The sequence below is a fragment of the Aplosporella prunicola genome (genome assembly GCF_010093885.1).
Source record: "Aplosporella prunicola CBS 121167 unplaced genomic scaffold K452scaffold_8, whole genome shotgun sequence".
Taxonomy (NCBI): Eukaryota; Fungi; Ascomycota; class Dothideomycetes; order Botryosphaeriales; family Aplosporellaceae; genus Aplosporella; species Aplosporella prunicola.
In genome coordinates this window covers 1,044,772-1,068,982 of record NW_022983536.1, presented here as the reverse complement: position 1 = coordinate 1,068,982, position 24,211 = coordinate 1,044,772, and the positions used below count along the sequence as shown (strand labels likewise).

The 24,211-nt window shown below is 54.0% G+C and overlaps 10 protein-coding genes across 10 annotated transcripts; 5 read left to right on the top strand and 5 right to left on the bottom strand.

The window, feature by feature from the left end:
• Nucleotides 1-338: 338 nt before the first annotated feature.
• K452DRAFT_350299 (uncharacterized protein) lies at nt 339-1,694 on the bottom strand (the record flags this gene model as incomplete). The annotated part of the gene is made up of 5 exons (XM_033545645.1): nt 339-907; nt 963-1,016; nt 1,068-1,215; nt 1,272-1,480; nt 1,505-1,694. The coding sequence occupies 5 exons, from the start codon at nt 1,692-1,694 to the stop codon at nt 339-341; spliced, it is 1,170 nt and encodes a 389-aa protein (XP_033399658.1).
• Nucleotides 1,695-3,401: 1,707 nt separating this feature from the next.
• K452DRAFT_268460 (uncharacterized protein) lies at nt 3,402-4,457 on the top strand. The gene is made up of 3 exons (XM_033538890.1): nt 3,402-3,655; nt 3,715-3,744; nt 3,803-4,457. Exons 1-3 carry the CDS (start codon nt 3,466-3,468, stop codon nt 4,405-4,407), a joined length of 825 nt encoding a protein of 274 aa, XP_033399657.1. The 5' UTR covers nt 3,402-3,465; the 3' UTR covers nt 4,408-4,457.
• Nucleotides 4,458-6,213: 1,756 nt separating this feature from the next.
• K452DRAFT_247489 (glycoside hydrolase family 2 protein) lies at nt 6,214-8,733 on the top strand. Its single transcript, XM_033538063.1, has 3 exons — nt 6,214-7,796; nt 7,852-8,238; nt 8,300-8,733. Exons 1-3 carry the CDS (start codon nt 6,247-6,249, stop codon nt 8,424-8,426), a joined length of 2,064 nt encoding a protein of 687 aa, XP_033399656.1. The 5' UTR covers nt 6,214-6,246; the 3' UTR covers nt 8,427-8,733.
• A 404-nt stretch (nt 8,734-9,137) lies between these two features.
• On the bottom strand, nt 9,138-10,475 carry K452DRAFT_357523 (uncharacterized protein). The gene is made up of 2 exons (XM_033546126.1): nt 9,912-10,475; nt 9,138-9,858 (listed from the first exon to the last, which is right to left on the bottom strand). Exons 1-2 carry the CDS (start codon nt 10,127-10,129, stop codon nt 9,339-9,341), a joined length of 738 nt encoding a protein of 245 aa, XP_033399655.1. The 5' UTR covers nt 10,130-10,475; the 3' UTR covers nt 9,138-9,338.
• Nucleotides 10,476-10,582: 107 nt separating this feature from the next.
• K452DRAFT_224744 (uncharacterized protein) lies at nt 10,583-11,235 on the top strand (the record flags this gene model as incomplete). The annotated part of the gene is made up of 2 exons (XM_033536707.1): nt 10,583-10,879; nt 10,936-11,235. The coding sequence occupies 2 exons, from the start codon at nt 10,583-10,585 to the stop codon at nt 11,233-11,235; spliced, it is 597 nt and encodes a 198-aa protein (XP_033399654.1).
• A 704-nt stretch (nt 11,236-11,939) lies between these two features.
• On the top strand, nt 11,940-13,575 carry K452DRAFT_164416 (uncharacterized protein). The gene is made up of 3 exons (XM_033535705.1): nt 11,940-12,917; nt 12,975-13,102; nt 13,155-13,575. Exons 1-3 carry the CDS (start codon nt 12,040-12,042, stop codon nt 13,376-13,378), a joined length of 1,230 nt encoding a protein of 409 aa, XP_033399653.1. The 5' UTR covers nt 11,940-12,039; the 3' UTR covers nt 13,379-13,575.
• K452DRAFT_357520 (uncharacterized protein) lies at nt 13,441-16,079 on the bottom strand (the record flags this gene model as incomplete). Its single annotated transcript, XM_033546125.1, has 9 exons — nt 13,441-13,905; nt 13,956-14,044; nt 14,092-14,641; nt 14,694-15,039; nt 15,090-15,445; nt 15,496-15,635; nt 15,663-15,917; nt 15,975-16,000; nt 16,055-16,079. The coding sequence occupies 9 exons, from the start codon at nt 16,077-16,079 to the stop codon at nt 13,584-13,586; spliced, it is 2,109 nt and encodes a 702-aa protein (XP_033399652.1). The 3' UTR covers nt 13,441-13,583.
• Nucleotides 16,080-16,400: 321 nt separating this feature from the next.
• Nucleotides 16,401-18,148, bottom strand: K452DRAFT_350295 (uncharacterized protein; the record flags this gene model as incomplete). Its single annotated transcript, XM_033545644.1, has 4 exons — nt 16,401-16,828; nt 16,879-17,228; nt 17,277-17,947; nt 18,004-18,148. 4 exons carry the CDS (start codon nt 18,146-18,148, stop codon nt 16,453-16,455), a joined length of 1,542 nt encoding a protein of 513 aa, XP_033399651.1. The 3' UTR covers nt 16,401-16,452.
• An 868-nt stretch (nt 18,149-19,016) lies between these two features.
• On the top strand, nt 19,017-20,926 carry K452DRAFT_268447 (uncharacterized protein; the record flags this gene model as incomplete). The annotated part of the gene is made up of 3 exons (XM_033538889.1): nt 19,017-19,432; nt 19,519-19,838; nt 19,902-20,926. Exons 1-3 carry the CDS (start codon nt 19,074-19,076, stop codon nt 20,924-20,926), a joined length of 1,704 nt encoding a protein of 567 aa, XP_033399650.1. The 5' UTR covers nt 19,017-19,073.
• Nucleotides 20,912-24,090, bottom strand: K452DRAFT_285979 (uncharacterized protein). The gene has a single exon (XM_033540208.1). It carries the CDS (start codon nt 23,675-23,677, stop codon nt 21,137-21,139), a length of 2,541 nt encoding a protein of 846 aa, XP_033399649.1. The 5' UTR covers nt 23,678-24,090; the 3' UTR covers nt 20,912-21,136.
• Nucleotides 24,091-24,211: the final 121 nt, after the last annotated feature.

The following is a 24,211-nucleotide window of genomic DNA, read 5'->3' as shown; positions in this document are numbered from 1 at the left end:
CCTTGTTCTGTCGGGGCGAAGTCTAGAATTCAACTCGGCGAAGTCCGATTCTATAGGTTAAGTAAAAAGCACGTTCAATTTCGATCACCACGTCATGGAGCCAATCACGATAGAGATGCTTCATGTCAGCACTGTGTCATGTAAGCACCTTAACAAATTTAGGAAAATGCAAGAATTTGTTTCTGTAAAGCTTGGTTGTTTCAGCTGAGAAAATTGTAGGAGACATCTTATCGAAGCAAAAGCAATCAGCCGCATGTGAAAATGGTGCTACTTTGAATGCAATCGGGTACCACAAAAGGGGAAAAAAGAAAAAAGGAAAATCGCCACCTTCCGAAGTGTCAGACACCTCCAGCAAACGCCAAACCACCGGCGTTCATGTCAATGGCCATGGAGTTTTTCAGGCCACAAACTTCAAACAGCTTGACTGGCGTGATATTTTTGCCAGTGCCAACAACGCCATGCTCCTTGAGGCGCATCAGAGTATCCTTGATGGCGACGTAAGCCGGTGCCAAAGTCGCGAAAGAGAAAATCATGATTCTGAAGCCCATCTCGCGCGCCTCTTCCACGGTGATGAGTGGGCTAGCGCCATTCTCGACACTGTTCAGGAGGAGGGGCCAAGGAGCCAGCTCCTTGACGCACTTGGCGGCCATTTCCTTCGACGTGAAACCTTCAAGCAAACCGACATCTGCACCGAGATCGCGCGCTGCCTTGAGACGGCTGACGCATTCGTCGTAGCCAAGGGTCTGGAGGGCATCGGTGCGGGCGATGAGCACAATGTCGGACCTCAGTCTGGTCTTTGCGTCTTGTGCAGCGCGGATGCGGGAGAGGTACTCTTCCTTGGACACAACCTTCTTCCCCTGCAAGTGTCCGCAGCGCTTGTTCTGTACTTGGTCCTCAATGTGGAAGCCTAGAACCGGTTAGACCAATGCACAGCGACAGGGACTTCCCAACAAGTGACTTACCGGCAACACCCGCGCGAATGTACTCTTCCACGCTTCGGGCGACCATGATCGGTCCTGTTCCATACGATCAGCTTGTGCCGGGATGAAGGAAATTAGAGTCCATACCTCCGTAGCCAGTGTCCATGTCGGCAATCAGGGGCGGGCCGTAGGGATCGAGGTTTGCGATCATCTCAGCATGAGCCTTCATGTCGCTGAGCTGAGCAATGGCCAGATCCGGCTGGCCCAGGCGGGAAGCTGTGGTGCCAGCACCAGTCTAGGAAGCAACAAGCATTAGCTTTGTCTTCTTTGGGTGGTCCTTGTAGAACTTACCATGTACATGGCGGAGAAGCCGACCTCCAGAGCGGTTCGTGCGGACAAGCCGTCGTAGACACCCGGGCAGACAATCAGCTCGTCAGTGTGCTCCAACATGTACTTGAGCTTCCTGGCACCCGAGGGAGGCAAAAGGTCCGCTGCAACAGCCGGCGCCGCCTCCACAGGAGCGTCGACAACCGACTGCTGGTCCGCAGTGTTGATGAGCTCTGTGAGCACAGCAGGAACCTCACTTGAAGTTCCGCTGTTGCTTTCAGGCTGTTGCTTCAGGTTCTCAAGAGCCCTGGCGGCGCTGAGCGTCAACCATGACGAGACTGTGTTGTTGACCGCCTCGGGTTGAATGGCCAAAGTCTCGACGGGCCTGTCTTCAGAGAACGAAACAGGGCGCTCATCAGAGGGGTCTTGGATAGCGTGAGGGGCCATTGCTGCTGTATTGATGTGCGAAACTGAGGTGTTCAAAGAAGTCTTGAGAGGGAAGCCTTGAGGAGATGCTTTGCTCTTGTCTGGAGAAAGAAACCATTGGGCTTTCGAGAGGTCTTTATATACACAACAGTGTTGTAGTACCCCCTTCGGACTCCGCATATCGGCGACTATCACCCCGAACACCCTACTGCTTTTGCATGTCGATGGTTTATCCCCCACATCATCCAAATTGAATGCTTAGCATGTCAGACTGACATGCGGGAAATTCGCGTCCACACCCGAAACTCTCTACCTTGTCCTGGCCCGTCATCCGGCTGACAGTCCCGAATTGGAAAGTCGCAGACAGTGATGGCGGCCGATGCCCTCTCCTACATCTCAAAGGATTCTCTAGTCTGGTCATTCGGCAAGAGTTCAGGTGCCGGATACTGACACTCCCGCTACCGCTTTGAGCTTGGCCAAGGCATGCTGCCAACTTTGCGTCCGGTTGGTCGATAGATCCCTGAAGCCCAATGGTTGCCCTTGGCGTGAGACTCGAAGCGAAGCACGTTGATATGGTCGCTTATCCTTGTCTGCCGAAAAAGTCTCAGCAAGTCAGACTGGCGACTTGGGGGTGCTTCACCTGTCCCTGCAATCCTTTGTGAATTGTTTCTTTTCCTTCTCTTTGCCTCCACAATGTCCAGCCGCAGTCACCTGGGAAACATAGCCCAGCCCCCTACCATGCTGTGTATCAAGGTGCGGTGGAGATGGTGCCGGAAAGTGGTAGGACTATGCGCCCCCAGCCAGCCATGGCCACTCCACTATGCAGGAAGAGTGGTGGTTGTGGCAATAGGTACTTGGCGCTCTATGCAGCCCAGGGTAGGCGATGAGGGTTGTTGATCAAACAACAAACAACTCGGTCTTTCCCGTTTGGAGTATGGGTGCGTTTGGCCAAGTAATGGGCTGCTTGGTGGATGTTTTTCCGACTCTTGGTACATCGGTGGTGCGGGGAGACATCTAATTTACACAGTCGCTGTCTCTAGCAATTGATCAGCGGGGGAAGTAGTGGAGTAGTTTGGGGAACGCCCGCGAGCTCGACCGGATTTAGACAGACGACTGCGCGCGATTTGCGGCTGGTGGATCTGCAGAATCGTATTCGCCATGCACCCGCCCTCCCGTCCGTCTTGGCCCGCATCAGCCTCCCCGATCGCGCCCCTCCCGTCAGCCAAGAGATAAGAGGTCGCCTGGGCGGAACGCCAGCAGTGGGTCTCGCGAGCCGCGCCAAGCAGTGTTAGCCTCGGGTACCATCCCGCATCTCCGCCGCCAAGACGGACCTTCCGCCTCCAAGGTTGTCGCGTGGGTGCCAAGGTAGCTGCCGCGTCACCGCAGATGGTCCAGAGCGTCTCTTTAACATTCTCCAACGTTCCCTCATTCTGCCAAGCCGACCCGCTGTCGAAGGAGCGGACTCCACGGACCCCGGGCGCGGGGTGCGCCAATAATTTGTCGCTGTGCCCAGTCTTACACAGGCGCCAGTTTTTCCGTAGCACATGCAGGCATGGGGCTGCACCTGTCAGCGCGTTTTTGGGTCGCCGGCGTAGTAAACGCCGGGGTCGCACGCCAGCTCGTGGAGATGCGCGTGGGCGTTTGGATGTCGGGTGGGATCGGCGCGGCCCGTATAAAGGTAAATCATGGGTGCCCGGCCCCCAGCCCTTGAGAGCTAACCTTTGTCGCCGTCGACCGCATTTCACTCTTTCTCACGCTTTTCCTTTGCCCCTCTTCGCTTTAATCTCTCGCCATGGACATCGAGGGCAAGCTCGACACCTCTACGCCCGACCTGGGCCGGCCTGATGATCCTCCTCCCCGCAAGAGCTTCAGTGTGCGTGTCTTGAGCCATGCATCTGCCGAAGTCAGCCCCGAAAACACCGACCTGCTGCTCCTGTTGTGCTCTCTTGCCTCTGGCCTGACAGACAGCACCCTCTACAATGGTAACGCCCTCCTTCCACCCATCATCCTCCATCCAGTCACTAATGGTCTTCCGCTACAGCGTACAATACCTTCGTCTCCATGCAAACGGGTAAGTGCTTGGCTGTCCTATCATGCATCATTGCCCTCAACATACTGAAAACGTCAAGGAAACACCATCTTCGTCGCCCTTGGTGCTAGCAATCAAAACACCAAACCTTACGGTTGGGCTCGATCTCTCTGTTCCATTGGCTTCTTCATTCTCGGGTCCTTGTTCTTCTCCCGCCTATACAACTTCCTCGGTCCAAGGTGTCGACGAACCCTGGTGTTATCTTTCCTCATTCAAACCTTGTTCGTCATGGTCGCCGCCGCCATCGTCGAAGGGGGCGCTATTAACGGAAACGTGCCCAATGTCTCAGACCCGGGAGTGGTGCGCTGGAATGAACTCGCGCCTGTCGCGATGCTCAGCTTCCAATCCGCCGGCCAAATCGTGACTAGCCGCGCATTGGCTCTGGGCGAAATCCCGACCGTTGTCATTACGAGTTTGCTATGTGACCTCATGTCAGACACGGCAATCCTGGCTGGCTTAACCCAGAACATCAAGCGTAACAGGAGGATTGCTGCTTTCACCCTCACGCTTGTTGGTGCCATTGCAGGAGGTTGGATCTCCAAGGCAACAAAAGGTGTTGAAGCGGCGTTGTGGGTTGTCATGGGTATCAAGTTCCTGCTCATGAGTGCATGGATAGTGTGGCCTAAGAAGACAGTACAATTTTGAGAATAGCGAAATTCTGGTCATAGACATAGACTTACGGAATGAGAATGGAGTTACCTGTGGTTACTTGGTTGTGGTTGCGCCTTTTTGCCTCTTTCTCCTAGCTTGCATATTGGTGTAACTTTGTCAGCTGTCGAGTGAAAACATGACTTAATCTATCAGCTGCCAACTAAAAAGATGGCGTACTGTCATCAGCAGACCTGTCGTGCGCTGAATATTTCTGAAAGCAGTAAAAGGGCCTCAAAAGGTGTTTTCTTGAGCTTACAGCTGGTTGGTTCCGACTGAATTCGCATCGGATTTCCCCGCTGTGAGTTCGGCTGCTCTTTGCCAAGTCGACTAACTGTACATAGGATGGCCATGTTGTTAGACGGGTTCCCCGTGTCGGTGGAAAAGCTGTTTCTGGGAACCCACGCCATCTATTACCATCTACGATCCTCTTTAAAACGCGCATCAGAACCCACTAAGGGCGTAAAGATAGCCGTAAAGAGCCTGGAATCCTCGGTATACCATTGTTCGAATTTACCTCAGTCCGGCATTTCCCGGGGATGTTGAATGCAATGCATCCTGACATACCAGGCATTAATTTGTGTCCGCTTATGTCCACGAGGCGGAGACGGCTTCGGACGGGTTTATCAGTAGTCAATGGGTCGCCCAGTCCGGCCAAATGGGATTTGAGGAAACATCAGACGATATTGGGGTTGGCAGAGGCTGGCGTGGCTAATCACCCAAGCATAGTGATGAGGAACCCCACTGATCTCACTCCGGAGCGTGATGAAAAATGCATCGGCTCATGTGGTTACCAACGGGTGCTAGGGCCAGCGGAGATGTCTTTAGCAGAAATGAATATCCCGCGGTTTTAAACAATGGAACCATTGGATATCCGTGATCTGGAAGATGGCTCGTGGCGACCTGGAAGCTGCAGCATGATCCAGGCGACCATCAGCAAAGACATATCTGTGCGTTCCTTGTTTTAGAATCCGGATGAAACGATATTGGTATGCGTAAGCTGGAGCATTGTACTAATTATGCTCTTACCTATGCTGATTGGCAGCTAGTCCTTCGAAATCTGACACGGTGCAGCACATGGCTGAGAGAAACGTGGAGGCCACGAGCGGAGTTGACTAACTCTATTGCGCAGCTGTTCGGCACGCCTCTGCCGGGCATCAGCTTGTGTTGTGCCTGAAAACGGAAGGTGTTTCGGCCCTGTAATCTTAGTCAGGGCTTGGAGACGGGACAAGATGGTACCCTCAAACCTACGACCTTTTCGGTGCATTCCAGTAGCCCAACGACTTCCGTTGCCTTTCGGCTCATTAGATTAAGCGGGTTGGAAAGCGGACCAGCATTTGGCAGTCTCCGCAGCCCACTCCAACCTTCGTCGCTGACAGTAACACCCGAGAAAACATTTTGGCTGAGGTCTTTCTACCGGCTTGATAGCCACCTGGCCGACGCATCACGGCCTTTACAAGCATTCGATGATGGAATTGCCGCAGTCGAGACGCGACCCGGACCTGCTCTGTGCTCCTGGGAAGAAACGAGGCGTCTTCTCCCGACGGTGCTTGTTCCACGCGATGGATAGCCTATCTTCCGGTAGCATGGCTGTCTGCAATTCTGGAGAATGTAGATGAATTTTCTCATCGTGTCTATGGTGTTGAGACGTCATGGCGAACGCTCGCGTCAAACTAATTGGCGACCCCACTTACCCCACAAAATCGCGACCCACGTCTCCCGCGAATGCCACCTGTACGCGCACGCAGCCATTCATAAGTTAACCATGTCCTCGTTCCTACCTCTCATCGAGAAACTGTCCTTCTTTTATCGCCTTTCCACTCAAAGTTCTGCATCATGACCACCTACCCTCGCCCCGACTTCGAGCGCACCAGCTTGCGTTGGAAATCATTGAACGGCCCATGGGACTTTCTCTTCGACGATGACGATTCGGGCTTGTACGAGCGCTGGCAGCTCAAGGGCCTCCCTTCGCAGGTGTTGGTGAAGGGATTTCAGTCGTCCGAAGCTACTCAGGGTGCCGACAGCGAGAGCATCACTCACAAGATCGCTGCCGGCACGCAGACGCTGCTGAAAGACAACCTGGCCCTCCGCAGCAAGGGTGCTGCGACTAACGAGAAACGTCAGATCCAGGTGCCTTTCGTGTTTCAATCGCCGGCTTCCGGGATCAATGAGCGCGGTGATCACGAGGTTCTTTGGTATGAACGCAGCATTGAGGATATCCGCACTGTGGATGAAAAGAGTAGGGGCGACAGGGTTTTGCTGAGGTTCGGTGCGGTTGACTACGAGGCTAAGGTGTGGCTGAACGGCCAGTATGTCGGAGGCCACAGGGGCGGTCACGTGCCGTTCGAGATCGACATCAGCGACGCTCTTGAGTCCGCCTCGCCGGGCCCGCAACGCCTGACTCTGCGCGTGTATGACTCCGCCTATGACCTGACGCAGCCTCGCGGAAAGCAATACTGGGGCGCGAAACCCGAAAGCATTTTCTACACGCCATCGGGCGGCATCTGGCAATCTGTTTGGCTCGAAACGGTCCCGACAGCCAGGATCGCAGACAGCAGCCGTGGAACCGTCTTGAGGTCTAACGACATCGAGAGCGGAGACCTCCACGCCAGGATTGCCGTCTTGGGCAGAAGAGCGGGCCACAAGTGTGGTGTGGAGCTGGAAGCGAGCATCGGGGGTGTCGTAGTCGGCAAGTCTGAAAGGAAGACTCTGCCCAAGGAGACGGATCATGTGAACCTCGATCTCAACTTGCGTCTGTCGAAGGAGCAGTCAGCTAGCTTGCCGGGCTCATTCACCCAGGAAGCGCCGTTGGAAAATGATCGCTGCTGGCTCAATGGCCTGGCGCTGTGGTCGCTTGAGCATCCTTTACTGTACGACATTACTCTGCGGCTCTTCGACTCCTCCGACAATGTTGTAGATGAAGTGAAAACCCAGACCGGCATGCGGTCACTTGATTGGACTACTGGAGAGGGCGCGCTCAAAATTAACGGCAGGCCCGTTTTCCAAGCGCTCTGTTTGGACCAAGGATATTGGCCCGACACGTTCTTGACGCCGCCATCAGCGGACAGCTTGAAGGCAGACATTGTGCTCGCGAAGAAGATGGGGCTCAACGGCTGCCGGAAGCACCAGAAGGTGGAAGATCCCATCTTCCTCTATTGGGCTGATCGGTTGGGCTTCCTGGTGTGGGGAGAGTTTGCCAATGCTTACGAGTTCGGTCTGGATTACATGGACAGAATCAACCAGGAGTGGATGGAGGCGGTCAACCGGGACATCAACCACCCATCTATCGTCACCTGGACACCCGTAAACGAAAGCTGGGCGTACACATCCCTCAAAGACAACGTGCAGCAGCGGAACCACATCCGGGCTCTCTACTACTTGACCAAGTAAGGCACCGTAAGCTTGTCATAGTTGTTTCTCTTCGGGCTAACGAATATTTAGGTCTGTTGATCCCACGAGGCCGATCAACGACAACTGCGGGTGGGAGCACGTCTGCACAGATATAACTTCCTTCCACGATTACAGCGATTCTCCCGCCTTGACCAAGACTTGCTCCACTATGGAAGGCATCCTTGGGCCGAAGGCTGGCCGAGGCATGTTTGTTGCTCCTATTCCAGGCGTTGACCCGGGCTCAGAATACCGTCCGGGCAGTGTGGTCATGAACACGGAGTTTGGTGGCGTCAACATCGCCATGGATGCCGGAAATAAGGACAGCGAGTGGGGCTACACGACTGCGAGCGACCCGGAGGATCTGCTCAAGAGGCTCCAGCTACTCATGAACGGAATTGTCCAAGAAGGCCACTGCAGTGGCTTCGTATATACCCAGCTGTAAGTGTCGCGAGGCTTTAATTTTCTGGAGTGTTGACTCGAGCTAACATTATTTCATTAGCGCGGATATCGAGCAGGAGACCAATGGTCTCTACACATTTGACCGCAAGGAGAAGCTGGAGTCCGCGAAGGTAAAGGCGGTTATGGATGACGCACAAAAGATCTTCTACAAGAGCCGTGGGATTTAATCATGTAAATAAGCTCTTGGAGATAATTCTGGGTTAGAGAAGCAGCCGCCCTTCTAGAGCTCTTCTTTCCCCACAGATGACTCGTCGACGCAACGTTTCGCTTACTCGACTCGTATCGGTAGATCATAGTGGACCATCTGCGATCTATATGACTTGATTGGGAGATTTCTTTGAGTTTTTCGCAACTTCATGTCTATCCTGCAGTCAATAATTTGCGCCGAGAAGCTGTTGGTTCCTTCATTGTCGGCGTCCCTCAACATTCAGTAGATACTACTAGCGACTTAGCCAAATAAACTTTCGAGGTGCTAGCGGATTGAAGATGTTTTGTTCCATATATCGTCAGCAACCAATGCTCATTCTTTCAATGCACAGTTATCGGCGGCAACTTCGCATCTTCTTAGTCTCAGATATAGAGCAGCACTGCCTTCCCCGTGCAGCGTAGCTGTCTTTAAATCTTCTTACGCCCAGAGAGCCATATAAGCCCTACTGTACATTGTGCATTACAATTTTAGGGTTCCTTTGCCGATTTGATGAAAATATATAGATGACTAGATTTTACTTGCGATAGAATACAGCAGGCTTAATGACCAGGATGGTCCGAACTTAGTAACCTTAGCGAGGAATCCCACACGGAAAACCCACGGTGAGCTCACGAGAAGCAAGAACTCAACAACCATTATTTCTTCACACATGCTTCTCTCTAGCCATACATGAGAAAAGAGGTTCGTCGAACATTAAAGTGACTGCGGAGAAGTAAGCAAAAAGAAAAAAAATGTGCAATTAACAAATAGCAATCATGGCTTGTTGCCGTACGTCCATTAAGTTCCAGGCTCAAGCCGTACACCTTAGGCCGTTGTTATCGTCGACTTTCCATCATCCCGGACGTTAGACCCTTCATATCCGGGACGGCACCTAGCTCCCGTTATGGAGCGAGCTACCACTACCCTCGCCACCATGTTCCAATTGTTTCCTTCTAGCGGCGAGCCTAGAAGGATTCCTGCGGTTTATTTCCTGGGGAACCCTTGGCTGGTTTATGTGGTAGAGGGTCTTTTTCCGGCTCTTTCCGAAGAAAAACATCAAGGACCCAAGCCATTCCGACCGTGACTGAGCATCGAGAAGCGCAAAGAGGTCTGCATCGAGCGTCTCGCTACCACCGGAACGTTTGAAGTTCGGCCAACTCATATGCTCGACGACGTACTTTGTGACGGGGTATTCGATGGGGGAGTTTGTCGTCTCCGAGGGGGCAGCCGACTGCCTGGCGTCATGTCGCACAATGGCGGTGACGCCTAGAGCTCCCAGTGCGGATTTTCGCACTTCCAGTACTCTGCACACCTGGGAGGCTGGAGGCGGATCCGACGAACGGCGGTACAAGACCAGCTCTTTACCGGTCAGAGAAGTCGTGGGGCTCGGTGGAGAGGCCTGTCGGTCCGCACTGGTGCCGATAGTCAGTAATCATTCTCGTTAGACCCGCTACGTTGGTTATACCTCTGTCTGCCGACCAAGGCCGCGGCCATGGCGAAGGAAGTCGATCGAGGTGCAAGCTGGCGGGTCAAATGCATGGCGAAGGCCTCCCTTTGCAGCTCACTCGATGCCCCGCGAGTTGCCGTTTTAGGCACTCGGAGCTTGCTCCGCGTTGATGCCCAGCGGGCTGTCTGTGCGGCTGTCATGGTGCCTTGGACGCCGTAGGAAACACGACTCGCCATCAACGGCCATCCCTGAGGCGCCCAGGTGCATCGTCTTCCTCACAATCTCGCTTCATGAAGCGTTCGATTCATCTAATTCGTGCGACGCGGCCAGGCGCCGTTGTACAACTGCTGCTAAGGGGTAATTCGCAACTCATAAAGACACTCGTCCTTTTCGCGTCGCTCACCTGATTCGCCCATCCGCAGAGATGCAGCGGATGACGTTGGCCGATGGAAGCTCCCTGGAAGGTCCCGTTTCGCACGTAACAATGTTTCAGATGTGATCGGCCGAAAAGCCGTCTCTTATTACTACTGAGCCGCAGCCCGATCCCTCAGCGAGCCATCTCTCGCTTCTGCGTCGACCGGGAATCAATACCTGCTTTCGTCTCTCGGCTCAGACACGAACCGACCACAGTCATGCCCTTTGCCGAAGCCGTCGCGGCCATCTTCAGCAGGTCTTCGGATGCACCGGCCATGACGAAACAGAGGCAGACCGCGCTTGCTGCCGTAGACGCCGTCAACCGACTTGACGGACAAGCCATCCTACGCATGCGGAGTCCCTTGTGTAACCGCGAGATCTACCCCTCCTCCATACAAGCGAGGCCCCAAGACGACGCTGCCGTATTGCGTACCATAAACTTGTTCCGCAACCTCTTCAAAGAAGTCCATCTGAACGTGGACGATATCGTCGAAGACATCCCTGCTCACAAGATATGTCTCTGGATCACATCACGTGGAACGACCGTCTCTGGCCCGTTTCAAAACGAATCTGTAAGCACCAAACGGCATTGACTTCCACGCTTCGCTCCCTAACCCCATCTCTGCAGGTTTGGTTGATGGAGTTCAACAACGCGGGCACTGAAATCATACGATGGAAAGAATTTGTAGACTCGTTCGTGACAAAGAAATTCTTCCCTGAAGTAATGGCCACCGAACACGAAGATCTCGATGAGGACGCAACACGCAGTGACAGTAAGGTTTCCGCCGGCTCGTCACAGCACAGCAACATTTCAACCCGCGGGAGTTCAACCTCTTTATCAACGAGCTCAAGGGGGTTGATGAGGTCTCCTTCTCAAACTCCCTGTACGATCAAGGGAAACGGACGAACCCTCGGCGAGTTTCGCTGAGCATATCAACTGGCCGTCAAACAAATATGGATAGGCCATCGCGCACAATATTTCAACCCGACCTCGGCTCTACGAACCGTCTTTTGCCGCCATTCTTCGAGGCTTTTCGCTCGGAGGTGTGCTGCTAGTGTCGAAATAACAAGACATCTGCTGCTCCATGGCCTCAATGAAGAGGTTGGCACCTCAATACACCTCTTTCTCCGGACGGGATGTTATCCTACGATCCCGCTCAAACTTTGAGCGTTCAAGTTTCCATATATACCCTGCAAAAATAGCGTAATAGAGGGCCGGGCACTCCCTTGCGCGGCAACGAGGAATGAACCCTTGCATGTCATTGGCGAAAGCTCCTATACGACCTCGCCTCGTCGAGCGAGGGCAGATCTTGTTCAAGGCTACAATTGGCCACGGGAAATGGTGGGACTCAGAAATTGTTCCATCGGCAGTTTTACCTATGAGCCGAACCCTATTCCTAGATTCGAAGACCCGAAAAACCGACCAACTCCTTCGGTGTCGGTGCAAGAATAATTTCAACCAAAGTAGCGAGCAACCAAGAACTATTTTGTTTAATCTATCGGCTGCTTACGAGCAGTTGTTGTTCTTGTAGTACAAAATATTTCTCCTCTTTTCCCCTCGCAACCAAATGAACTTGTTGCGTCATCATGAGCGGCACCCCGCTGCTTGAGCCGAAGGCCGCCTTTGACCGTCGATAAGCACCCTGGCTATAAAGAACTGCAAGATTAAAATATTCTTCCTCGTGTTTCTCATAGGCGAAGCAACTAAAAACGGCCGATAGCAACTCGCACGATGACGCAAAACGAGCATCTCGAGCACAGCATTGCAGATGTCCGCAACACAATACACGAGTCCATTGATGCCCTTGAGAGTGAATTGCGCGCTTTCAACAAAAGCATCCATAGCCATCCTGAAACGGCATACCAAGAAGTCTTCGCTCATGACACACTCTGCGCTTTTCTGGAAAAACAAGGATTCACTGTAATCCGCCACGCATACGGTCTCGACACCTCTTTTGAAGCGGAAATTGGTTCAGGTGACAAGCTCGTCATATTCTGTTGCGAGTACGATGCACTCCCCGGGATAGGGCATGCCTGCGGCCACAATCTCATCGCCACTTCTTCCCTTGCAGCTTTCATTGGCACAGCCAGAGCTGTCCACAAATTTGGCGTCCCTGGCAAAGTCCGTATCCTGGGGACGCCTGCAGAAGAAGGCGGTGGAGGAAAGATCCAGCTTCTGAAGGCCGGTGCATTCGAAGGCGACGTTGTAGCTGCGATCATGGCGCATCCGACGGGAGGAGAGCTGCATCCGTCAGGATACAGTGGACTCGGGGGGTTCAAGCTCATCGCGAGTCACAAGTTCCGAGTGGAGTTCTCTGGGAAGACGGCGCATGCCGGAGCAGAGCCGTGGAAAGGTCACAACGCTCTAGATGCCGCGGTTTCCGGTTACAACAACGTTTCGATGCTTCGGCAGCAGATCCAACCGGACGAGCGAATCCACGGAGTGATTGAAGACGGCGGAAAGGTTCCGAACGTCATCCCGGACTATACGAGGATGAACTGGTATGTACGCAGTCCGACGACGAAGCGTGCGAATGATCTCCTCCAGCGGGTCAAGGCATGTTTGCAGGCCGCAGCAACCGCTACTGGTTGCACGTTAAACTACATTGAGTACGTATCTCCTGGATGTGGTTGAAGCGCTCCCGTAACTATACTAACGGTCTGCAGTGGTCCTTTTTATAAAAATCTTCGAGTCAACAGAACGCTGTCCCAGTACTACGCCGATGACATGGCTGAGCTGGGCGAGAATGTTTTGGCAATGCATGACGAACCGGGCACAGCTTCCACCGATATGGGTAAGTTTTTCACACGGGCAAAATGTACGTACATTACTTATCGGTATAACAGGTAACGTCTCCTGGGCTGTTCCCAGTTTCCATGGGGGTTTTGGCATCTCGGCGCCCCCGGGCGTCTCGGCTCATCATCCAGCTTTTGCCGAAGCAGCCTCGAAAGATAGCGCCCATGAAGCTGCTATCAAGGCTGCCAAGGGAATGGCTCTACTTGGCTGGAGAGCGTTGACAGACACGAAGGTGTCTGAGGGAGCTAAGAAAAACTTCGAAGATGAAGAGTGAACAACAATATCCTCAAGCCGTTGATGGACAAGAAATTACCAGGACAATTATCTCTGAGTTGCGAAGCCAAAATCGGACGCACTTTCTAGTGCATTCATTGCTTTGTTACCTTCTCCTCAAAAGTCGACTTGATAATACATTCGCATTCCGTTTTTCTACGCCATTGCCAAATGCAATTGTTTGGCTACGATTTCTTAACTGCCATTTATTCCATAACCCCCAGGCCATAATCATGATGAAGTGCAATGCTTCCTCCACCGGGAATATCGATTGGCCATTCATTCAACCACGCTTGCGGCGAGCCCAACAACCAATTCAGGTCGTCTTGTCCCGGTGCGGGAGGTACAACGGCGGGAGCCATTGCTGACCTAGCTTGCATGCTCGGGGCCTCACATGAATCTCTACGAGCCTCAGATCCAGCTACAGGACCAAACAGGGCATCCTTTATCGGCACGCTTGAAACATTCGCTTTGTCCAAGAAAGGATAGAGCTTATGCAACTCCAACGCACTTGACACAATCTTGTTCCTTTGAGACGTTAGCTGATAGCTTGTCTCATGCCATGCAGCTAAGCTTACCTTGGTCTATCTGTGTTATCGTCAAATTGTGGGCTGACCAGCTCTTGGAAACCGCCATCACGTATCAGCCGGAGACACTCTTTGTACTTCTACAGGTCAAACACGTTTCCCACTTGAACAAGGAACGTCAACTTACTATTAATTGGCTCAACTTAAAAAACCTCTTTGAAGCCTCCAGAGCTTCAAGATTGGCTTTCAACATTGACGCAACCTCCGCTCTCTCGGCCACAGACAGAGACTGCTGCTTTCCTTGCAGCGCCAGGACCTGAGTTGAGCTTAGAACGCCAAAACTGAGCCATACGTCATGGGACCCAGGGCTTGGTGCCACGCGGAGTCTATCCTTCACCATATTCGATATTTCCTTAGCATGGTGAAGGCGTTTCACCGCGCAGTCGGCAAGGAACGATGCCTGCATATGGTCCAGCTGGTGTTCTGAAAGAGCCATATCCTGCGCACGTATTGGGGTTCCGTATAGCTCGCACTGGCAGTAGTGGTACCAGAGATGAAGCATCAAGAAAGTGTCGTGCTGCTGACTGCCGCGAAAACTGTAGATCTGCCGAACTCCGAACGCGTAAGTCCGAGCAAGACTAGTATGCCAGTCGGCGAGCGACTCCTCTAGAGCTCTTAGTTCGGCCATGAGCTCGTACGGCTGTCTGACTGGTGCGTTCGTTGAGGAACAAACGAACCTGTAGTATGTTAATTGAGGCCCATCGTCATGGGAGAACGTTATTGACTTACCCTCTTATCTTCTGCCAGATCACAATTATCTTGATCAGGTACGCGCGAGGATGTGTGACGCGCAACAGCTTTGCATTGGTTTCTCCACCATCGAGATGTGAAGTCAAGCATGGAACGCCGTGCATGAAATTCCAAGGAATACAGGGCAATGGGAGCTTGTCGACCAGCTTCTCTTCAATCCCGCTGGAGGCACCGAGCAATGCGCTATTGACGAATATCGACCACATCAAACGCCTGTAACTTTCCTGCCGGATAAAAATACGAGGATCTTCGATATCTTCCGCGTCTGCTTGAGGAGACAGAAAAAGATCCCGGTTAAGTTGCGAAGCCATCCGCGTCGCGATTCCTGTGGAGTTGAATTATTTAATGACTTCAGGATAACGAGCCTAAACATACCAACTAAGTTCCATACCACCTCAAAGTTCCCCTCCCACGTCTCGTAAACAATTAGACACTGAAGAGCAGCGATGTTGCTGGGAGAAATGTCATCTATGCAATCTGCTAACAAACTCCTTGCTTCTGCATAGTATCTCCGGCCTTCATTATCTGCCTCTGCAGAAGAAGTAAATCTAGCGGAAACGGCGCAAACGGCCAAAAGCAGTAGCTTCGGCACGCATTTCTGCTCAATGGCTTCGCAGAATACACCGAAATGGAGAAAAAAGTTACAAGAGACTGTATGGACATGCTTGAAATAGGAATCAACGAGAGCCGTCAGGGTTTCTCCGGAAGGCAGGTCAACTCCAGATGATGGCCTTTGCGCATATCAGTAAAGTAAACCATATAGGTTTACGCTTTAACTTACGAGTTATTGACAGAACCCGACTCTGTACCAAAGGCATTTTCGCTGCCTGCGGAGGTGTCGTACCCAGCGGTAGAGGCTTCCTCATCTTGACGCGGGATTTGTAAATGCTCCTCTGACACAGGGGAGGGGAATCTGGTTGCCTGTAATTCAGGAGAACGATGCCTTACACACTGTATTTCTTTGCGGACGCAAGCCACACAAGAAGCGCCACTGGGTTCACATTTGAGTTTACGCCGACGACAGCGCTCGCAAGCGGCTTGTGCGCGAAGCCTCCTGTGTCCAGCTTGGGTAACATGCCGATCAGCCTTTGCTTTGGACGTTCTCGTGGCACCCGCACCACCCGTCACATTATTGCGCCATTGGCACTCAAGAGCCAGCTTTTTGCAACGCAAGCACTGATCGGGATGGCCATCGCACTTGACCTAAGGAAAAGTAAGCAAGGAGCTCAAATCTATTTACGACGAAGAGCACGGACAGACCTTGCGTGAGATACAGGTCAAGCAACCTGTCTATAACGTTAACAATGCGCGACAGATGAAAACGTGATTGCTCTGCGAACCTTCTGCTCTCGCCCTGGGCGCCATGTTTTCGAGAGCGGATATCGCAGCGAGCTGGACGACGACTTTAGCATTATGAGCACGTCATATGCTTCGGAAGCATGCAATAGCCTCGGACCCACCCTTTCCAGGCCACGAGTGCGGGGGTGCCGAAGTTCGTCCGCGAAACAGGCAACTCCGTATACAGGCGTCATCAGGCCCAGTGAATTCCAATTCTGGTTTGTTGTAGCTGAAATCATGGCTTGTGGTTTGCATACTAATTTAGCCAGGCGTCCCTTCTGATCTATACATGTATATACAACTATCCCTGCCGGTGCCTAATAGTTAGGTGTCGACTATGCCCCGCGCGGTGAGCTCGACTTAGGACTCGTTCTCTCCGTCTCTTCTGCATCGAGTTTATCTACTTCAACTTCCACGACCTCTGGTGGTGTGGGTTTCCAGGCTGACGACATGTTAGACTTGTCCACCAGGTCAAATGGGAGCGCTTACATCTACTTCTCCAGGCCGGCACACGTTGCTCAAACATCTCTTCCGCTTCTTCAAGGGATTTGTTTGACATATCCGGCAAGCAAAACCAGCCCCACAGTAGGCCCAAAACGCCAATGGACCCGTAGATGAAGCCGACTTTCGAGTTGAGATTGGCGTATGGGGCGTTCAGGAGGTAGGGTAGACTGAACGAGACGGCAAAGTCGCAGATGTTGCTCACGGACCACGACACGAACAGGCCCTTGTCTCGCAGGCGGAGGTTTAACACTTCGGTTGTGATAACTGTGCACCTTTTAATAATGTGAGCGCTTGAAAAGGTAGACGGGAGAGAGAGCCTTACACTGAACCAAAGGACGTCAGATAGGAAAACGCAAAGATCACCATCATCGCTACTATTCCCTCCTTGCGTTGTTGAGAGATGGGTTCCGCGACTCCCAGGCCGGCCATGGTAAACATTGCCCCGACGGCTATTGAGCCGAAAAGGAATAAGATTCGCCTCCGGCCAACGCGATCAATCAGTAACATTGTGGTGAGGGGCCCAAGGCAAATGAGGCCCGCCTTCAGTATGTTTATCTTGAAAGGGTCGACTGAACTGAGAGATTTGATGAATACTGTGCCATATTTGGATGTGAAACTTTGGCCGGTAGCTTGTCTGAAAAAGGCCGCCATGATCGCGATCATCATTCTCCGCTGGAGCCTGTTAGCACTATGCTTTCAAAGCATTATGGTAGTACTTACTGCGTTGGTGCCTTTGAACAGCTCATTCCATTCTCCCTTCGTAACGTCTTTTTCAAGGGAAGCTTGCAGTACCTCGGCGTCCGCTTCCGCCGAATAATCGGAGCGTGCTCCATTCAAGTATTCCAGACGCTTAACCGCATCACTATATCTGTTCTGCCGCAAAAGCCAGCGAGGGGATTCCGGCACGAGCCAAAACGTCAAAAGCGCGAATGAAGGAAAGGAGAACATGACGAGAATGGGCATCTGCCAGGACCTGTCGTCATGGTAGCCCGAGGAGCTGTTTGCGACAACAGCGCAGAAGAAGCTGCCGAAGATATGGCTGAAGACGTACAGCACCGTCATGGCGCCGCGGATGGGAGCCGGGACCAGCTCCGCGAGCCACATTGGAATCAACCAGCATTCCATTCCGACGTGGCCGTGGACGATCATGCGGCCGGCCAGGATCTGGTTGTAGTGCTTTGCGGTGTAGGAGACGACCAGGCCGGTGATGCAGATAAGCTCCATGCAGATGAGGACGGCGCGGCGTCCGAATCTCTCGCCGATCAGTGAAGCAAGGAAGATGCCGGCGGCGTTGGTGACGAGGGGTGAGGAATTAAGGAGAGCGAGGTTTGTTGAGCTGATGGTCCAGGCTTTTGTCGAAGCATCGTATGTCCCGAATCGCTTTTCGAACCCTAAAAGATGTTAGACGGTCTGAGGAAGAAGAAGAAGCCAAGAGACAAAAACAAACCAGTCATTGCTTGAATAGCGGAGTATGCAGCATTGTCGAAACCATAGTTGAAGACGCTAACGCAGAGAACAAGAACGGCAGCAAGGAGATTGAAGGTAGTATTCTGGACAAGCCTGTGTTGCTTGACTAAATCGAAGGAAAACATTGTTGCAGGCAGCTAGCACTAACGAACCACTATGCGAGCAACAAGCCTTTTTGTTAGTTGCAAAAGAGTAGCTATCAAGTTTATAGGCGATGGTGGTCTCTGACCCCACTTTCAAGCGGCTCTTGCGTTATCCATGCTGTCTAACCACGGATGTCGGCATTGACAGGCAAAAGCAAAAGCCCGCTGAATCTACAAGGGGCGGCTCAGTCTGGTATGCAGTGACAATCCACTACAAGCTGGATAGTTGACATAGCACTGTTTCATCATGTAGCCGAGATGTAGCGACTATTAGGATTCCAGACAGGCAAAGGAGTGTTGTTGGTTCAAAGTTATTAGTAATAAAGATGCTAGATGGTGATGGCGATTGCGTGCTCGAGTTGCGAGGATAGAGTTGAGCTTGGCAGCTATGGCGTGCTTTTATATAAGCGATAGCGAGCGAGATCCGACGGAAGTCGCGCGCTTCCCGATAGTCTGAACGGAGCATAAGATTTTCGGCAAACTAAATCCAGATAGATTCATGACCGCTGCTAAACAAACCGGTATGATGATGTAAAATGGGTCAGCGGAGATATCTTCTGTCTAAATTCTGTGCTATACTAAACCATTCCTATAATCAGTTTCCTCTCTGCCCGTTTGCATTCCTTTCTTATCCTTAACATGCATACAACAACCCCCAAGCAAAAACAACCAAGAATGTCGAGTAGAAGTGTCTTGCTCGCCCGAAAGTCGCCTTCAGCTATAGTCGGTAAACATTCCAATGCGATAGTGCTCGACCTATCGACTCCATCAAGCGATATCCGCAATCCGCACTTCACAATCCACGACGCCCGCCCCCCAAAAAAAAAAAGCCATATAAACCGCGCCCCTTCCCCAACCCAAGATCCTTCAGCAACCCAACACCAAACCCACCCTTACAACAGCAGCCATGGCCCCCCCTCCCAAAAAGCCCAACATCCTAGTAATGGTCGCGGACGACCTGGGCTTCAGCGACACCGGCCCCTACGGCAGCGAGATCGCGACGCCTTACCTAGACCGGCTGGCGCGGGAAGGGCTGCGGATGACCGACTTCCACACGGCGGCGTCGTGCTCGCCGACGCGGGCGATGCTACTGTCGGGGACGGACAGCCACATTGCCGGGCTGGGCGCGATGGCGGAGTGGATGAACAAGGCGCCGGAGGTGTTTGCAGGGCGGGCGGGGTACGAGGGGTATTTGAACAAAAAGGTGGCTGCGATGCCGGAGGTGCTGCAGGAAAACGGGTATTTTACGGTCATGAGCGGGAAATGGTGCGTCCCTAGGGTGGTGAAGGCTGACGCCATGTGTGGTGTGTGGTGTCAGGAATGTTGGCTGACTGACGGACTGTGCGTGCCAGGCATTTGGGCTTGACCAAGGAGCTGGCGCCGTGCTCGAAGGGGTTTGATCGGAGCTTTACGTTTCTGCCCGGGGCCGGGAACCATTATAACAACGAGCCGCAGCTCGAGGGAAAGCCTACGGCGCTGCTCAAGGGCGAGGGACGGGGCTTTTGGATGGAGAACGAGCGGTTCTTGGACCCGCATGAAGAGGTCCCGAAGCCGTTTTACTCGTCGACGACGTTCACCGAGAAGCTGATTGGGTTTCTGGACGAGCGGACTGGGGAGGAGAGGGAGAAGCCGTTCTTCGCGTACCTGCCGTTCACTGCGCCGCACTGGCCTTGTAAGTTGACGCTTGTCTTTTCTACGCTTCTCATAAGTTGGTCTGAATGCTGACGATGCTTAGTGCAAGCACCTCGCGAAAAGATAGACAAGTACCGCGGCCAATACGACGACGGCCCGCACGCCCTCCGCGACAGAAGGCTCGTGGCGCTCCAACGCGAAGGCCTCGTCCCCGCGGACGTGATCCCCGCGCCACTGCACACGATGCGCCAAAAGCCCTGGGATGAGATGAACCCAGAAGAGCAAAAACGGTCCGCGCGCGCCATGGAGATCTACGCAGCCATGGTCGACGTCATGGACGAGAACATTGGCAAAGTGCTCTCGTACCTGACCTCGACCGACGAGCTGGACGACACGTTCGTCGTGTTCATGTCGGACAACGGGGCCGAGGGCAACATGCTCGAAGCAGTGCCAGTGCTCGCGGGCGCGACGCTGGACGCCGTGATCGCGAAATACTACGACAATTCGTTCGAGAACCTCGGCAACGCCAACTCGTTCGTGTGGTACGGGCCGCAATGGGCGTCGGCGGCGACGGCGCCGTCGCGAGGCGTGAAGTCGTATTCGACCGAGGGCGGGATCCGATGTCCCTGCATCGTGCGGTACCCGGCGGGGCTGAAGCGGGCGGGGGGCAGCATATCGCACGCCTTCACGACGGTCATGGACGTGCTGCCGACGGTGCTGGAGCTGGCCGGGCTCGCGCACCCGGCGCCGTGGTTCCAGGGCCGGGAGGTCGCGGGGCTGCGGGGCCGGTCGTGGGGCGCGCTGCTGGCGGCCGCGGAGGACGACGTTGTGGCCTACGACGAGGAGGCGCCCATTGTCGCGTGGGAGCAGATCGGGGTGGCGGCGGTGCGGCGCGGGCAGTGGAAGGCCGTGTTTCTGCCGCCGCCGAAGGGCAAGGGCGGGTGGGAGCTGTACGATTTGTCGCGGGACCTGGGCGAGATTGACGATTTGTCGGAGCGGGAGCCGGCGAAGCTGAAGGAGATGATGAAGTATTATGAGACGTACTTTCAGGAGACGGGCATGTTTGACTCGTATGAGTTGTATTATCGGGCGGTCAAGGCGAATGGGAAGAGGCCGCCGGTTTGGTAGGGAAAGACAAAACCCGGTTCAAAAACCTTGCAATTATTTCTGCCAAAAAACAAACAGCCTTAATAAAAACACCTTTAGTGGTTTGCTGCTACAGATATACAAATACAAAGCGACGACGATGACGAAGGTGATAAATATACACAGCGCGAAGCCCAAACAGCCAGCCAGCAACAACGAATTTAGTTCTTCCACTCTCCCAACACAACCCCTCTACGCAAGAGCAAACATGCCGCCATTCCAACCAAACGCGCGTTCCAGCCTCCGCCCATGCCTTCTCGCCATGCGATACGGGATCTTGCCGGCAGGATGGGGTTCATGGAACTGGATGCTGCGCTGGACGTCGCAGTCCTGGGGCGCAAACTGCCACACGGAGCCGTAGAGCTTGGTGGGCGCGAAGCCGGCCGAGGCCATGGCGTGCAGGAAGTCTGGCCAGGGCACCTCGCCGGGCTGCGTGTGCTGCGAGGGCGTGTAGAAGAGGGTTGAGAAGACCTTGAGGGCGCGCTTGTCGACGGCGACGGTGGGCGGCGCGGTTGAGGCGGGGGCTTGCTCTGAAGCAGGTGTGGATGCGTATGCGGGGCTGGCCGGGCCCGGCGTGCCGCGCGTCTTGGGCTTCTGCTTGGGGGCGGGCAACGCGTTGGTGCGGTCGACGGTGCGTTCGGTGAGGCGCTCGAGCTCAAAGTAGATCTCGGAGAGGGGCTTGACCATGTCTGGGGGCAGCTGCTCTTTCTGCGTCTTCGCGGGCTCGACCCACTCGGGCGTGCGCCGGAGCATGCGTTCTTGCGACAGCAGCCGGAACACGGCCGTGTGCTCGATTTCGCGCGTCTTGATCTTCATCTGCCGGTCCACTGTGGTCCAGAAGTTGTCGAGGTTCTCTTCGGCCTGGCGCATGGCTTCGACGTTCTCGCGCGTGCGGCGCTTGTCGACGGGGTAGTGGAATTTCTTGTCGCTCGGGTTGCCCAGAATGGCTGTCGTGGCTCCCTCGCCGACTCCCAGGAAGTGAACCCATCCTCTAGTCGTCTTCGCGTAGTCTACTTGGTTCTGTGCGTCCCGCTCAGACTTCTTCATCTCGAAGCCTGCTGCCCAAGGATGGTATGATTTGATTTGACGGATACACTCGGCGATGACGGCGAGGTCGGACAACTGGCCGGCGATCAATGGGGAAACGAGCTCCTTGGCCTTCGGTTCGTTTATGGTCAGGCGCTCCAGCTCGTCGACGACAGTGTACAGACCTGCAAGGAACAGTTGCTCAGGGGTCCAAAGAGTGTTGAAAAGCCACAACAGGCGGTCGCGTGCCTTGTCCTGCTCCAGCCCTGGCCGCTGTTGCACGCGGATGATGGTCGAATTAGGCTCCTGGGGCTCCCGAACGAAGTTTCCGCGGATCGGAGGAGACGCCACAACGCCGGTCCTCAACACTCCAATCGGGCCCTTGCTGGCCTGGTCCAGGAAGTGCAGCGTCCGCAATAGAGCATTCAGGTACTCTGCCGGAAGCTCCTTTTCTGGCGAAATCATCGTCGCGTACTTCCGCTGCAAGCGCTCAAGGTCCCGAATCTCTTCGCGCATGGCGTTCCAGGTCTCAAGCTTGAGGTAGGCTTCCGTGAGGGCGTTTCCAATCACGCGGTGCCAGAAGATTTTGTCCGCACCGGGCTTCAAAACCGGGTGCGCCTCGCCGTTCCAATCGGGAAGCATCTCCTGGCGGTGCTCTTTCCACTCCAGGATGATGTCAGCGAAATATCCTGGATCCTCTCGAAGCGCCCAGATGTGATCCTCGGTGGCAGAAATCTTGGCTGACAGAAGACCTTCCAGCGCCACGAGATCGAGGTCAGCCGGCAAGCGATACGGCGCTTCGTTAGCAATAACCGCCAGGGAGGGATATCCCGTTTCATTCTCAGAAACAGAAGGAGGCTCCGGTTGAATCGGGTACTCTGGTTTCGTCATGGATTCGGGTGGGATTTCGTGCAAAATCTGCTGGCAGCAGTTGATGAGGAAGCTGTATATCCTCTCCTGCATCTCCAAGATGATGAGTCCGTGGCCAGGGTGCGCTCCCACGCCGGAGAGCATTTTGTCGAAAGCTTCCTCGTCTTCTTCCCAGGAAACCAGTTCGCCATAGGTTTCAGGGTCTTTCCGTCCGGTGAAGATCATGGTGTGCTCGTTCAGGAAGGCCGGGTTCAGGGCCTTGGTCACAAAACCAAAGTGGGCAGCATCGTGGTCGGCCATGGCGAAAGCATCCGGCGTGTTGCGGCCGCGAGCATTGAGGAACAGAAGCAGGATCCTAGGCTTAAGCAGGTCTTCCTGGTTGATATAAGGCCACGTGAAAGCATCCTTGAAGCTTGTGCCGGCGGCGCGTTGCTGCTCCGACTCTCTGATGAAGGCGTCAAAGTCCGGACGATGCATGGGGGGCATGCTGGGCCAGGCGGTAAGGAGGATCTTGCGGCGCTGCTCTCTCGTCTTCTTGAGCCAACGCTTCCGGATGGTGGCCTCGTGCCTCTGCAAGATCTGGTTCAAAGGGGACCAGTGCTCGTAGATGTTGGCGGCTCTTTCGCGGGCCTCCTCGCGCATTTCATCGGGCGACGGGAAGGACGAGGGCAGCGGCAGGCCTCCCATCTCGCCCATGCCCAGGGCCTCGAAGGCGCTCTGGGGATCGGTCCGCAAGAGGTCCCACATGGATTGGGTCTGGGGTTCTTCTTCCTCGTCCCAATCCTCGACCTCCGGGACGGAGGGGTCGAAGTGGGGGTCAATTCGGCCGGGAGCCATGGTGATGGGTGGGAATGGATGAGGGGAAAGGGTGCGAGGGAGATGGTGGCCTTTTTTTGTTCCTGACTCGGCGAAACGGCGTGCACCGACGATTCGCCGGCCAGTGGGATATTAAGCTCATGTTAAGACGGGCAATAGGGGACCATCAATCTGCCTCTCGATCCATGTGTTTGCGTCGTCTTGTATGATCAACAGCCGAGTCCGAAAGATCTGCACGCGAATGTAATGTATATTAAATTGCACAATTCGCCAGCGTGAGCTCCTGAAGAGAAGGGGAAGCGTGAGAGTTTATACGGGCTTGAGGACAACAGGATTCACTGGGCCACCGAGCATGGCCATTGGGCTCGCGCAAGTGCCCCATTGAAGTGCAGTCGGTGGGGAACAGCGGCGCGGCCCGAGGGGCTGCTCGCCTTGTTCTCCCCCATTGGGCCAAGCGCCTCGCGTGTGAGCTACGGGATAGACCTCTGAATGGTTTGCTACAGTATGATGGTACAGCTCTAGACAAAGCGCTGTCTAGTTCGCCGGGTAGTGCAG